This window comes from Drosophila pseudoobscura, chromosome 3 (genome assembly GCF_009870125.1).
Source record: "Drosophila pseudoobscura strain MV-25-SWS-2005 chromosome 3, UCI_Dpse_MV25, whole genome shotgun sequence".
In the NCBI taxonomy this organism is placed as follows: Eukaryota; Metazoa; Arthropoda; class Insecta; order Diptera; family Drosophilidae; genus Drosophila; species Drosophila pseudoobscura.
This window is the reverse complement of record NC_046680.1, coordinates 17,014,799-17,027,561: the sequence shown is the minus strand read 5'-3', so window position 1 is coordinate 17,027,561 and position 12,763 is coordinate 17,014,799. Positions and strand designations below refer to the sequence as shown.

The 12,763-nt window shown below is 44.0% G+C and overlaps 5 protein-coding genes across 5 annotated transcripts; 2 read left to right on the top strand and 3 right to left on the bottom strand.

Moving 5' to 3' along the window:
- Positions 1-746: 746 nt before the first annotated feature.
- On the top strand, positions 747-2,454 carry Cyp6a8 (Cytochrome P450 6a8). The gene is made up of 2 exons (XM_001361419.5): positions 747-1,887; positions 1,951-2,454. The coding sequence occupies exons 1-2, from the start codon at positions 789-791 to the stop codon at positions 2,364-2,366; spliced, it is 1,515 nt and encodes a 504-aa protein (XP_001361456.3). The 5' UTR covers positions 747-788; the 3' UTR covers positions 2,367-2,454.
- Positions 2,455-2,493: 39 nt separating this feature from the next.
- Positions 2,494-4,514, top strand: Cyp6a21 (Cytochrome P450 6a21). The gene is made up of 3 exons (XM_001361420.4): positions 2,494-2,535; positions 2,654-3,881; positions 3,945-4,514. Exons 1-3 carry the CDS (start codon positions 2,494-2,496, stop codon positions 4,361-4,363), a joined length of 1,689 nt encoding a protein of 562 aa, XP_001361457.3. The 3' UTR covers positions 4,364-4,514.
- A 728-nt stretch (positions 4,515-5,242) lies between these two features.
- LOC4804980 (probable cytochrome P450 6a20) lies at positions 5,243-6,934 on the bottom strand. The gene is made up of 2 exons (XM_001361417.5): positions 5,817-6,934; positions 5,243-5,738 (listed from the first exon to the last, which is right to left on the bottom strand). Exons 1-2 carry the CDS (start codon positions 6,895-6,897, stop codon positions 5,314-5,316), a joined length of 1,506 nt encoding a protein of 501 aa, XP_001361454.1. The 5' UTR covers positions 6,898-6,934; the 3' UTR covers positions 5,243-5,313.
- Positions 6,935-7,803: 869 nt separating this feature from the next.
- LOC6898737 (probable cytochrome P450 6a23) lies at positions 7,804-9,446 on the bottom strand. Its single transcript, XM_002138688.3, has 2 exons — positions 8,326-9,446; positions 7,804-8,262 (listed from the first exon to the last, which is right to left on the bottom strand). The coding sequence occupies exons 1-2, from the start codon at positions 9,404-9,406 to the stop codon at positions 7,841-7,843; spliced, it is 1,503 nt and encodes a 500-aa protein (XP_002138724.1). The 5' UTR covers positions 9,407-9,446; the 3' UTR covers positions 7,804-7,840.
- A 1,210-nt stretch (positions 9,447-10,656) lies between these two features.
- LOC6898736 (probable cytochrome P450 6a23) lies at positions 10,657-12,314 on the bottom strand. Its single transcript, XM_002138687.3, has 2 exons — positions 11,187-12,314; positions 10,657-11,123 (listed from the first exon to the last, which is right to left on the bottom strand). Exons 1-2 carry the CDS (start codon positions 12,265-12,267, stop codon positions 10,702-10,704), a joined length of 1,503 nt encoding a protein of 500 aa, XP_002138723.1. The 5' UTR covers positions 12,268-12,314; the 3' UTR covers positions 10,657-10,701.
- Positions 12,315-12,763: the final 449 nt, after the last annotated feature.

The window sequence follows — 12,763 nt, the reverse complement described above, 5'->3', positions numbered from 1 at the left end:
GGAGCAGCATGAACAGAAATTTGCCTACAAGTCCACCAAGGATCATTCCAGCATCGTTGATTAAGAAATACTATCTTTAAGTTTATTAATAAACGAGGACTGACTCAAAGAATTGTTATTGTTTTCCTCTTATAGCTTGGTTCTCACAGAGCTCTGTTGGGATAGGTTGTGTAACACCGTTCATAGTCATGACAGAGATAAATCACGAGTCAAACTGGTGTTTTAAATATATGTTTTTATGCATGTGTCATTGGTCGTCTGGAGCAATTAGCCCTAATTGTCTGGCACTAAAAAGCAACCTTTGCCTTTTGGACCTATGTATATGATAACGATAAGGTATAATCTTAGCATCTGTTCCGTTGTCCTCTTGTCTTGTCTATCCTCATCTCCTATCTTTATTTATTATTTTTTGATGAACAGATTAGACTGTCTTTGAAGCGAACGAAATCGCTTTAAACTGCGTTAAGTCAAGAACTGAAAATGACGTTCCATTGACGGAAGGACCTGAACTGGAACAGCGTGGGGTCTGATAAGAGGGGGCTCGTCATGGTGCATTATAAATTGTTTAATGTACGGGTACTACAAACTAGCTGCCTCATAGTGGCTGGCAACAACAAAGATCTGCCACAGCATGAAAGGTAAACATTTTATTGAGATTAAGAATCGCGGTAGTCCCAGTCTTTGTCAGATACTGCCTCGTCATGCTGAGCGATTTATATATTTTGCATTTAAAAGCCGAGCGTTTGCTTTCTCAGAATTAGTTCGTCCAGAACCTCAACCGTCTCGACATGGGAGTCACTCACGTACTACTCCAGGTGGCAGTGGCTTTGCTCGCGATCGTGACCTACTATGTCTACCGTCGATTGTCGTACTTCAAGAGTCGCGGGATTCCGCACGACACGCCACATTTGATTCTGGGAAATATGCAGGGCGTATTTACTAAACGGAATGTGCACGAGATTTTAAAAAAATACTACGAAAAATATCGAGAGAGCAAGGTTCCCTTCGTTGGGTTTTACTTCTTCCAAAAGCCGTCGGCATTCATTTTGGATCTGGACCTGGCCAAGCATATACTGATCAAGGACTTCTCAAACTTCAGCGACAAGGGTCTGTTCTACAACGAGAAGGATGACCCCATCTCCGCTCATCTCTTCAACCTGGACGGACCTCAATGGAGAGTACTGAGAAACAAACTAACGTCGACCTTCACCGCTGGCAAAATGAAGTTCATGTATCCCACGGTAGTGTCTGTGGCCGAAGAGTTCATAGACGTCATGCATGAGAAGATGAAACAGAATTCTGTTCTGGAAATTCGCGAGCTGATGGCCCGGTTCACAGTGGACGTGATAGGCACATGTGCCTTCGGCATCAAATGCAACTCTCTGCGCGATGAAAACGCCGAGTTCCTAAGGTTCGGTAAACGCACGTTTGTGGACAAACGTCATGGATCCTTCCTGACGGGCTTCATGACTAGTTATCCGAAGCTGGCGAGGCGTCTGCGACTGGTGCGAACGCCCACGCACATTCGGAACTTTTACGAGCGTATTGTCCATGAGACTGTGGCTATGCGGGAGAAGGAAAACATTAAGCGGAATGATTTCATGGACTTGCTCATTGACATGAAGAACCAAAAGGTGAAACTGGAGAATGGCGATCTCGTCGACGGTTTGACTATAGACGAGATACTTGCCCAGGCTTTTGTATTCCTTATTGCTGGCTTCGAGACTTCCTCCTCCACCATGGGATATGCTCTGTACGAACTGGCCAAGCAGCCGCACATACAAGACAAAGTTAGGGCTGAGGTGGAGGAAGTCCTGGAGCAGCACGAACAGAAATTCACCTACGAGTCCACCAAGGATCTCAAGTACCTCGAGCAGGTTATCTTTGGTAAGTAAACTAAACGCATTTGAACAGAACGGAACAATCAGTAACTCTTCAATTGGTTTTCAGAAACCCTACGGCTCCACACTATTGTACCCCATTTGGATCGCATGGCTCATAAGCGATACGTTGTGCCCGGCCATCCAAACTTCGTCATCGAAGCTGGCCAATCGGTGATCATTCCAGCATCGGCCATACACGTTGACCCCAACATCTATCCGGACCCGTATAAGTTCCGGCCCGAGCGTTTCTCACCCGAGGAATCGGCTAAGCGAAACTCCTTGGCCTGGCTACCCTTTGGTGATGGTCCCCGCAACTGCATTGGACTTCGGTTTGGAAAGATGCAGACTACCATTGGCCTAGCTTTGCTCATAAAGAATTTCAAGTTTTCGACATGCCCAAAAACTCCGGATACTTTGTCTTACAGTCCCAAAAGTTTTGTGCTAGCTGTAGACGGTATTCACCTCAAAGTGGAGGCAGTATGACCAAGTAATATCTGCTATTGTGTATTTCAAAGATCTAAAGTTACTTAAAAAATGCCAAAGTATATAAAAATATATGTTATTCTTTTAATCCGTTCACCTAGCTCTGGACGAGCTCTCTGGGAGTAGGATGGATTGTTTAAGTCTGTGTTTTCGTAGTGAGTTCTTGAATGTAGCACCCTGTCACTATCTTTATTCATATCATAATCAGACACACAAAAGAGCGTCAATTCTCGGCAATTCTTCGGTCACAATGACTACAACATTTTGTGTGGGGTCTTTATAAGCAGCCAGAGAGCAGCTCGGCCCTCAGTCAGTTCCCGAAGTTGAACAGGTTCGCATACTTGATTGCCGCGGACGGGGAGATAAACAGAAATCCATACGTAGTAGTTATATTCGTAGTATATATTATCGCTATGGCTGTGGGCGTTGGTGCACTACTTCTGTGGACGCTTGTGGCGCTGGTTGTATATCTGCTACTGAAATGGCTACTGGGCAGGAAATACTGGCAAAATCTAGGCATTCCCTGTGAGGAACCGCATTGGCTGCTGGGGAGCATGTGGGGATTGCGCACCACGCGAACGTTCAACGATGTCTGGACTGATTACTACAAGAAGTACAGGCTGAGCGGACCCTTTGCCGGATTCTATTGGTTCCAGCGGCCTGCTGTTTTCGTGCTGGAGCCCTCACTGGCCAAGCTCATATTGATCAAGGAATTCAACAAGTTCACGGATCGCGGATTCTTCCACAACCCGGAGGATGATCCCTTGTCTGGGCAGCTGTTTCTGCTGGATGGCCACAAGTGGAAGTCGATGAGGCACAAGCTGTCTTCCACCTTCACCTCGGGTAAAATGAAGTACATGTTCCCCACCGTGGTCAAAGTGAGTCATGAGTTCACCGAAGTTTTTGGTCAGATGGCGGACAATTCGCCCATCGTTGAGGTCAGAGAACTGCTGGCCAGATTCACCACAGACGTGATAGGCACATGTGCCTTTGGCATTGATTGCAGCAGTCTCAAGGATCCCGAAGCCGAGTTCCGTAAGATGGGTCGTCGAGCCTTGACAGAGAACCGTCACGGATCTCTTGGCATCGCTTTCCTCAATAGCTTTCCAAAACTATCCCGCAAGCTGCACTTGAAGATGACAGCCGAGCCCATTGAGCAGTTTTTCATGCGAATCGTCAAGGAGACGGTGAAGTTCAGGGAACAGAACCAGATACGTCGCAACGACTTCATGGATCAGTTGATCGATCTGAAAAACAATCAAATAATTAAAACCGAGTCGGGCGACAACATCAACCTCACGATTGAGGAGATTGCCGCCCAGGCTTTTGTGTTCTTTGCCGCTGGATTTGAGACCTCGTCGACCACGATGGGCTTTGCTCTTTATGAGCTGGCTCAGCACCCAGACATTCAGCAGCGGGTGAGAGTGGAGTGCCAGGAGGTTATACAGAAGTATGGCGGTGAATTGACCTACGAGAGCATGAAGGAACTAGTGTACCTTGATCAGGTGATATCTGGTGAGTAAATAGAGTTCAATTTTCAATATCACCATGACTTAAACTTTCTCCTCTCTCCTTTAGAAACTCTTCGCTTGTATACGGTCCTGCCCGTCTTGAATCGCGAATGCTTGGAGGACTTTGTGGTTCCAGATAATCCAAAGTACGTGATCAAGAAGGGAATGCCCATTCTGATACCAGCCGGAGCCATGCATCGCGATGAGAGGTTCTACCCCAATCCTGATGCTTTCAACCCGGACAACTTCTCGCCCGAACGCGTTAAGAATCGCGACTCAGTGGAGTGGCTGCCCTTCGGCGATGGTCCCCGCAACTGTATCGGAATGCGTTTTGGCCAGATGCAAGCCCGCATTGGAATGGCCATGCTCCTGAAGGATTTCAAATTCTCCGTGTGCGACGAGACGGCTTTTCCTATGAAGTACGACTTGGAAAGCTTCTTGATAGCCAGTAAAACTGGCATTTCACTGAGAGTGGAACGTGTTTAACAATTACACACAATGCAACATATACTCGTGTCCTCGTATTTCAAAAATACCTCTGTAGATACAGTAGCTATTACCTCACCTTGTATCTACCCAAATATGTTATTAATCTGTATAAAATTGCTTGATATTACATCATGCTTGATCGAACGTACTATGGGGGTCTGGGTTTAATTGGTGTCCGTGAATTAGATAGATATAAATGTTAAATTACAGGCATATGCATGTATGTACATCAGTCACACATCAAACTATTCTTTGCATTTATATGAGTCATGCTCGCTTGACTTATTATTTCTTATCTTTTAGCCCTAGAAAAGATTATACTTTACTTTATTATACAATAACTATGTATATAAATGATAATGATAATAATAATCTAGGATTGTGTCCTCACTATCCTTCTCTAGTAATAAAGCTCAAGCAATAAAGCTCTGGAAAAAATATGTACTTACTATTTTTCTATTTACCACGTAATTTGTATACTCGATATTCAAATTGGGTATTCTGATCCGCACTAATGTAAAGAGAAACCTATTAAGCTCAAACAGCAGATACTCTTTAATTATATAATACTCATTCATATATTCATATTTTTACTATACTATATATGTGTAAATATTTTAACCTGTTACGAATAACACTCTGCTCACTGAATAGTCTCGGTTTGTTGATTGAAAATTCGATCAGCTGTCTGTCTACCAAGCGAACAATGTGTGGGAATACTGATCTAACTTTATTTGTTCGTTGTGAAATAGCAACCACTGCCTCTTATGGGGTTTCGCTTGTGTTTCGAGGTTTCCACAGTTAGAGAATACATAGTTTATTTTTAGAGAGTTTCCTTGAGTCTTTCCCCCTTTCCACTTAGTCTATTCTGAAAGCTTTTTTTCCATCTGCCACCGCGCTTTATTGTTTAAATCTCAAGTAATTATATTCGATATTATTTAATTTGATTATCGCGGAACCTTGCTAACATTGAGATGGACTCCTCCTTCGGAACATAAGAGAACATCGGTGACCTTGAACTTGAGCGGCACAGTCGTCTTTGTGGGGTGGACCTCAAACTTGAAATTGTGAATAAGCAGGGCCAGTCCGACCACGATCTGCATGCGGCCAAAGCGTAGGCCGATGCAGGTTCGCGGACCGTCACCGAAGGGCAGGAAAGTGCAGGGAGGTCGCTGCAGCACTTGATCCTCGTCGAAACGCTCGGGTTTGAACTTCTCCGGCTCCGGATAGAACTCGGGATCGTGATGAATACCCAAGGTGGGGATAACAACGCCAGTGCCTGGCTCAATGAAATACTTTCCATTGGGATGCTCGTACCGCTGAGTGCATATGCGAATCAAATGACCCACAACGGGATTCTTTCGGAAGGTTTCTAAGGATGGAAATTATGAAGAATGTTATGCAAATCGCAGAGCTGATCAATATGAGTCTAATTGATAGACTGACTCACCATCGATGACCTTGTCCAGATACGTCAGCTCCCGCATGCTATCATAGTTCAATTGGCCGTTGTGTTTCGCCATCACCGTGTCAATCTCCGTCCTCAGCTTATCCTGGATGTCCTGGTTAACGGCCAGTTCATGGAGAGCGAAACCCAACGAAGTCGAAGAGGTATCGAAGCCAGCCAAGAAGAAAATAAAAGCCTGGGCTGCCAACTCGTTAAAACTGATGCCATCCTGCTTGTTGCCCTTATCGTAATTGATCTTCATATCGATCAGCATGTCCATGAAATCGTTTCGTTTGACATTATTCTTTAACCGATAGTCGACGGTTTCTCTAACGATTTTCATATAGAAATCCTCGACTTTCTGGACGGTCTCCTTCATTCGCAACTTGGCTGCCAGCTTAGGTGCACCGAAAAAGAACAAGTCCGCTGTTTTTCCATAGCGCCGCTCAGTGATGGCAGCCTTGCCCATGGTGACAAATTCTGCATTGGGGTTCCGCAAACTGTTGCACTCCAGGCCGAAGGCACAGCTTCCTATCACATCTGCGCTGAAGCGGGACACCAGATCGGCGACATTCAGGGGCTGGGGCCCTATTTTCTCAGCGAATACCCGGATCATCTCATTGCCAATTTCCAGTACTGTGGGGAACATAATCTTCATTTTTCCCGAAGTGAATGTGGGGGTCATCTTTTGGCGGAGCTGTCGCCACTTTTGGCCTTCGATGGCCACTAGATGATTGGTCAGGGGGTCGTCTTTTTCATTATGGAAAAGTCCGCGATCGTGAAACTTGTCAAACTCGCGGATCAATACAGTTTTCACAAAATCAATATCAGTGACAATCGCAATTTTCTTCAGATAGAGGTAAAATCCTACAAATGGTCCATCGGTCTTGCCCTTGTATTTGAAGTAGGTTTCCCGGAAGAGATCCGCAATTTGTCTTGTCTTCATAAGCTCGCTAGTATTCCCCTTCGGAATATTGGGCGGGTCATGCGGAATGCCGCGACGTTTCCAGTAAGAAAAGTTTTGATGAACCCACCATACGGCGAGCGAAATAACACCGACCAGCAATACGATTATAATGGCCATTACGAAAATACTGAGCAGTCCTGTGATAGAGCTTTGCTTTTTATATTAGATTCTCTCTTTAATCTGCATCGACGCTCTTTATTTCATCCGATAAAGAGACGCCAACTAACAATAACGAATCGCCAGTCACCGTTACAAGGCGAAGCAACCGAGCTGGACAGATAAAAGCTTTCTCTTTAGACTTTGCTCTATTAGCTTTTGCCGATTGAGTCAATTGAATAGCTATTGAGTAAATGAGTAAACTGCAAGTAATCGATATGTTTGAAAACGTTTTTAGGTTTGCAATATCCTGCATTAATGTAGAACTATTCATGCTTTCACACCAAGCAGGTGAGGACTTTAGTCCAAGCCGGTCCAAAAAATTCAACCAGAGACAACGTACAAATAAACAAATTAATTTTAAACTAACGAAAAGATGGATATGGATGAAAACGATGCTGGTAACGAATAAGTATTTTGAATTAACGTATATATATATAGAGATTTAAGAGTAGTATTTTAGTTTAAGACACATTATTGAGAGAAATCAAATGAGCGCTCGCCAAATGTTTCAGGCAGCGATTGGTGAGCAATATGTACACTGCGCAAACAAATAGCCGCAAACAGGTTTTCGTGTATTCCACTAATGGCAGTTAAAGATCTTCTTTCGATTCTGGTTCTGTTGGTTTTGCTATTATATAATTGAACAGAACCTGGCGATGCATCTGAGATAGCACTACCGACCCCGCTATACAATACATTATGGGTTTCGGCTTTATAGGTTTCCCTACAATACTGCCGATAAGACCTAAGTCTGCTATCTAATCGTACATGTATTGTACGTATTGGAAGTTGTAAGAGTGTCACAAAAGGCAATTCTTAGCTTCTTTATAAATGTTTAGTTTATAGTAATTTTATAACAAAAACTATTAACAACAAAACCTTTATTTTTTCGTTCAACTTTTCATTTGGAAACCTTTTTGACCTTAAGATAGATTCCATTTTCGGCAGACAGTAAAATGCTCTTGAGGATTAACTTCATGGGTATTTGCGTCTCTGGAGCGACACTGAACCTGTACCCCTTGATCAGGTATGCCAGGCCCACACAGGTTTGCATTATGCCGAAGCGCAGTCCGATGCAGTTCCGTGGACCCTCGCCAAAGGGCAGCCAGGTGCAGGCGGGTCTGGAGGCGATAGCCTCCTCCGTAAAACGCTCAGGCTTGAATTTCTCGGGTTCGGGATAAATATCAGGATCGTAGTGAATACCCAGAGCAGGGATGACAACAACTGTTCCTTTGGCAATAAAAGTCTTGGGATCTTCGGGTGAAAAATCGGCCTGTGTCTTTCGCGTTAGATGAGCAAGAACCGGGTACTTCCGAAGAGTTTCTGGAAGGGAATTATAAAATATTAGAGAAAAAGAAACAAAATGTAATCCTCACGAGTACTCACCCATTACCACCTGCTCCAGATATTTCATTTCTTTAATACCCTCGTAGGTGAACTGATTGTTGTGCTTGGCCAGAACATCGTTGATTTCATTTCTCAGCTTATCTTGAGTGTCCTGGTTCTGCGCCAGCTCATAGAGCGCAAAGCCCATGGTGGTGGAGCTTGTCTCGAAACCGGCCACAAAGAATATGAATGCCTGTGCCAGGATCTCGTTGAAGGTCAGACCTTCATCAGAGTTGCCTTCCTGCTCCTTCTGGTACATTTCAATCAGACTGTCCATGAAGTCGTTACGCTTTTCCTTAGTCTTCAAGCGATAGTCGATGGTGTCTCTCACAATCTTTGTGTAGAAGTCCTCAACTTCCTGTACATTCAATTTGAGGCGCAGGGAACGTGAAAGCTTCGGAAAGCCGAATATAAAGAAATCTAATAGACCCCAGTAACGACGTTCGCCGATGGCTCGTTTGCCAAATGTGACAAAATCCGCATTGGGATTCTGTTGACTATTGCAATTTAGACCAAAGGCGCAATTGCCTATGACGTCAGCCGTGTAGCGGGCCACCAGATCAACGATTTCAAGAACCTTTCCATCGCCAACCTTGTTGCTGAAGACTTTGTCCATCTCCTCACCCACTTTGACCACAATAGGGAACATGTGCTTCATTTTGCCAGACGTAAATGTGGGTGTCAGCTTGTGCCTCAGATGACGCCACTTCTGACCTTCAATGCTGAACACTGTTGCCGAGAGGGGGTCATCAATCTCATTGTAGAATATGCCTCGGTTTTCGAAATGATTGAAGTCTTTGATGAGCACTCGCTTTACCAGATCCAGGTCGGTAACCACAGCGGTTCTTGTAAAAAAGAAGTAGAATCCAGCAAACGGGTAGTTCGCACTCTTGTACTTCCGATAGTAATCTCTGAATATAACTGCTATATGCCGCTTCTTGGGCCAGTCCCCCATGTTCCCGGAAAGTGGGTGGGGCACATCGTGCGGGATACCTCGACGCTGCCAATATCCATGACGTCGTCTTGCCGCGAAGAGAACCAGCGACACCACAATGGCAATCAACGCTAACACCAGCGACATTATACTTTCGGTTTGGAACTGGTCCCAGCTTGCCGTATCAACTACGTTTTATGGGTAAGAGAGCTTTTACTCTCCAGCAAGCTTTTGATTGTAGGCTACACTGTCAGCACACAGAAGTGGTCGACTTTGATACTATACTGAAATGCGGGTCTCCGATGGTAAAACTATATATATTGGGTATGAAAACGTTGTTTCGATTTCTGCAACGCATGCCAAAATAGCTTCATAGAACGTATGAAATCCTTGAAATATTTCGACAGCCAGTGGAAACTTATAGGTGCATAAATACATGCAAGGCAGTGCTAAGTATCAAATATCATGATTCTAATACTAAAGTACATATGAAATCCCATTTTTATTAGTTAATTAATTAGTCATGCTCGCAAGTCGCAAAAATTAGCGAATTGATCCGATTTTCGCGATGAGCCTGCGATAAATATAAATATGAATATATATGAATTGCACTAGCCAATTAAATCCAAAATTACAATGGTCGCTCTTTCTCTTTATTACCCACACACATTGCCGCAGAGAAACTCGCTCAAGAGAGCGCGTCTCTTTATCTCTTCCCTTTTGATCCTCTCTGAGCGAGTCGTCTCTCTCCATACGCACTCTCTCACTTACACCTGCTAAATAATGGGACAGACAGTGGACGAGAATAAACATGCATAGCAATAAGACAGGCAGTGGACAGTAACTAACTGTAAATTGTAAAGGGGGCAACGAAAGAGAAAACTGTGAAAAATTTCGTAATGTACAGCTGAGAATAATATTACGATTGATATGTACATGTGTATGTATGTACACATATGTGCATATAATCAGCATCAAAAGCCGAGCGCCAAGGTCTCAAGAACTACAAAAGCTAAAACAACTAAATTTGTTATCCCGGCTCTTCTGACAGACTGTTATACATACATATGTACATACATAAGTGTATTTCTGCCTATAGCAAAAAGTGAGCGCCTAGATCTCACAGACTATAAGAAGTAGAGCAACCAAATTTGGTATCCACACTCCTGCGATATCGCACCTAAACGAGTTTATTTCAAAATTTTCGCACCACCCAATTCCGCCACCGCAAAGGACGAAAATGTGTGGCATCCAAAGATCTCAGAGCATATTAAGGCTACAGCAACAAAATTTGGTATTCAGACTCCTGTTTCAAAATTTCGGTGCAGTCGCAGCAGCAATTTCCAAAAGAAAAGCAGCTATTTATACCAATTGTATATCACAAAGCAATTTGGGAAAAAACAGTAACAGTAATAAAAACTTTATTTTATTCATTAAACTTTTCATTTGGAAACCGTTTCGACCTTAAGATAGATTCCGTTTTCGGCAGACAGTAAAAAACTTTTGAGGACAAACTTTATGGGTATTTGTGTCTCCGGAGCGACACTGAACCTGTACCCCTTGATCAGGTATGCCAGGCCCACACAGGTTTGCATTAAGCCGAAGCGCAGTCCGATGCAGTTGCGTGGACCCTCGCCAAAGGGCAGCCAGGCACAGGCGGGTCTGGAGGCGATAGCCTCCTCCGTAAAACGCTCAGGCTTGAATTTCTCGGGTTCGGGATAAATATCAGGATCGTAGTGAATGCCCAGAGCCGGTATGACAACTGTCGTTCCTTTGGCAATGAAATTCTTCGGATCTTCGGGTGAAAAATCCAACCGCGTCTTTCGCGTTAAATGACCAAGAGCAGGGTACTTCCGAAGAGTTTCTGAAAGGGAATTATAAAATATTAGAGAAAAAGAAACAAAATGTAATCCTCACGAGTACTCACCCATTACCACCTGCTCCAGATATTTCATTTCTTTAATACCCTCGTAGGTGAACTGATTGTTGTGCTTGGCCAGAACATCGTTGATTTCATTTCTCAGCTTATCTTGAGTGTCCTGGTTCTGCGCCAGCTCATAGAGCGCAAAGCCCATGGTGGTGGAGCTTGTCTCGAAACCGGCCACAAAGAATATGAATGCCTGAGCCAGGATCTCGTTGAAGGTCAGACCTTCATCAGAGTTGCCTTCCTGCTCCTTCTGGTACATTTCAATCAGACTGTCCATGAAGTCGTTACGCTTTTCCTTAGTCTTCAAGCGATAGTCGATGGTGTCTCTCACAATCTTTGTGTAGAAGTCCTCAACTTCCTGTACATTCAATTTGAGGCGCAGGGAACGTGAAAGCTTCGGAAAGCCGAATATAAAGAAATCTAATAGACCCTTATAGCGACGTTCCCTGAGGGCTCGCTTGCCAAATGTGACAAAATCCGCATTGGGATTCTGTTGACTATTGCAATTTAGACCAAAGGCGCAATTGCCTATGACGTCAGCCGTGTAGCGGGCCACCAGATCAACGATTTCAAGAACCTTTCCATCGCCAACCTTGTTGCTGAAGACTTTGTCCATCTCCTCACCCACTTTGACCACAATAGGGAACATGTGCTTCATTTTGCCAGACGTAAATGTGGGTGTCAGCTTGTGCCTCAGATGACGCCACTTCTGACCTTCAATGCTGAACACTGTTGCCGAGAGGGGGTCATCAATCTCATTGTAGAATATGCCTCGGTTTTCGAAATGATTGAAGTCTTTGATGAGCACTCGCTTTACCAGATCCAGGTCGGTAACCACAGCGCTTCTTGTAAAAAAGAAGTAGAATCCAGCAAACGGGTAGTTCGCATTCTTGTACTTCCGATAGTAATCCCTGAATATAACTGCTATTTGCCGCTTCTTGGGCCAGTCCCCAATGTTCCCGAAAAGTGGGTGGGGCACATCGTGCGGGATACCTCGACGCTGCCAATATCCATGACGTCGTCTTGCCGCGAAGAGAACCAGCGACACCACAATGGCAATCAACGCTAGCACCAGCGACATTATACTTTCGGTTTGGAACTGGTCCCAGCTTGCCGTATCCACTAATTTTTATAGGTAAAAGCTCCCGCTATCTCTTGGCCGAAACTTTAAACGACATGTTTTATTGTACTCTGTTTGTGAGGTCTAGTCTGAATCCGCGCGCGGCTTTAAGACTGTGACTTGTGAGTAATTCCACTAGCAGTCTGCAGTCCTACTGTTCACACATGAACATGGTTACGATTTCTACTAAACGTACGAATGACCTAAGTATATTTACTTGAGCCATTAAGCGCTAAGATTTTGAGTGGAAATGAACTTCTCACCTGAGTAAAAATGCCACAGGCAGTAGGATGTACATATGTCGCTTAGCTCGTACAAATAAGAATGATCAAATCCGAGTATACGAGTAATAACCTATAGGATATCTGTAGACGTAAAAAACTTCAAAAACTGTAAATAAACCGCATATTTTTACAAACAGCTGATTTATAAGGTTCAACAAATAAGCCAAAACAAA

What these genes read in the sequence shown, in the direction of transcription:
- LOC4804980 (XM_001361417.5), bottom strand. Translation starts at nt 6,897, where the DNA reads ATGGCCATTATAATCGTATTGCTGGTCGGTGTTATTTCGCTCGCCGTA. An exon ending in TCTGGACAAGGTCATCGATG is followed by an intron (nt 5,739 to 5,816) that starts GTGAGTCAGTCT and finishes TTCCATCCTTAG; the next exon opens with AAACCTTCCGAAAGAATCCC.
- Cyp6a8 (XM_001361419.5), top strand. Translation starts at nt 789, where the DNA reads ATGGGAGTCACTCACGTACTACTCCAGGTGGCAGTGGCTTTGCTCGCG. An exon ending in CCTCGAGCAGGTTATCTTTG is followed by an intron (nt 1,888 to 1,950) that starts GTAAGTAAACTA and finishes ATTGGTTTTCAG; the next exon opens with AAACCCTACGGCTCCACACT.
- LOC6898736 (XM_002138687.3), bottom strand. Translation starts at nt 12,267, where the DNA reads ATGTCGCTGGTGCTAGCGTTGATTGCCATTGTGGTGTCGCTGGTTCTC. An exon ending in TCTGGAGCAGGTGGTAATGG is followed by an intron (nt 11,124 to 11,186) that starts GTGAGTACTCGT and finishes ATTCCCTTTCAG; the next exon opens with AAACTCTTCGGAAGTACCCT.
- LOC6898737 (XM_002138688.3), bottom strand. Translation starts at nt 9,406, where the DNA reads ATGTCGCTGGTGTTAGCGTTGATTGCCATTGTGGTGTCGCTGGTTCTC. An exon ending in TCTGGAGCAGGTGGTAATGG is followed by an intron (nt 8,263 to 8,325) that starts GTGAGTACTCGT and finishes ATTCCCTTCCAG; the next exon opens with AAACTCTTCGGAAGTACCCG.
- Cyp6a21 (XM_001361420.4), top strand. Translation starts at nt 2,494, where the DNA reads ATGGATTGTTTAAGTCTGTGTTTTCGTAGTGAGTTCTTGAAT. An exon ending in TTCGTAGTGAGTTCTTGAAT is followed by an intron (nt 2,536 to 2,653) that starts GTAGCACCCTGT and finishes CTTTATAAGCAG; the next exon opens with CCAGAGAGCAGCTCGGCCCT. An exon ending in CCTTGATCAGGTGATATCTG is followed by an intron (nt 3,882 to 3,944) that starts GTGAGTAAATAG and finishes TCTCTCCTTTAG; the next exon opens with AAACTCTTCGCTTGTATACG.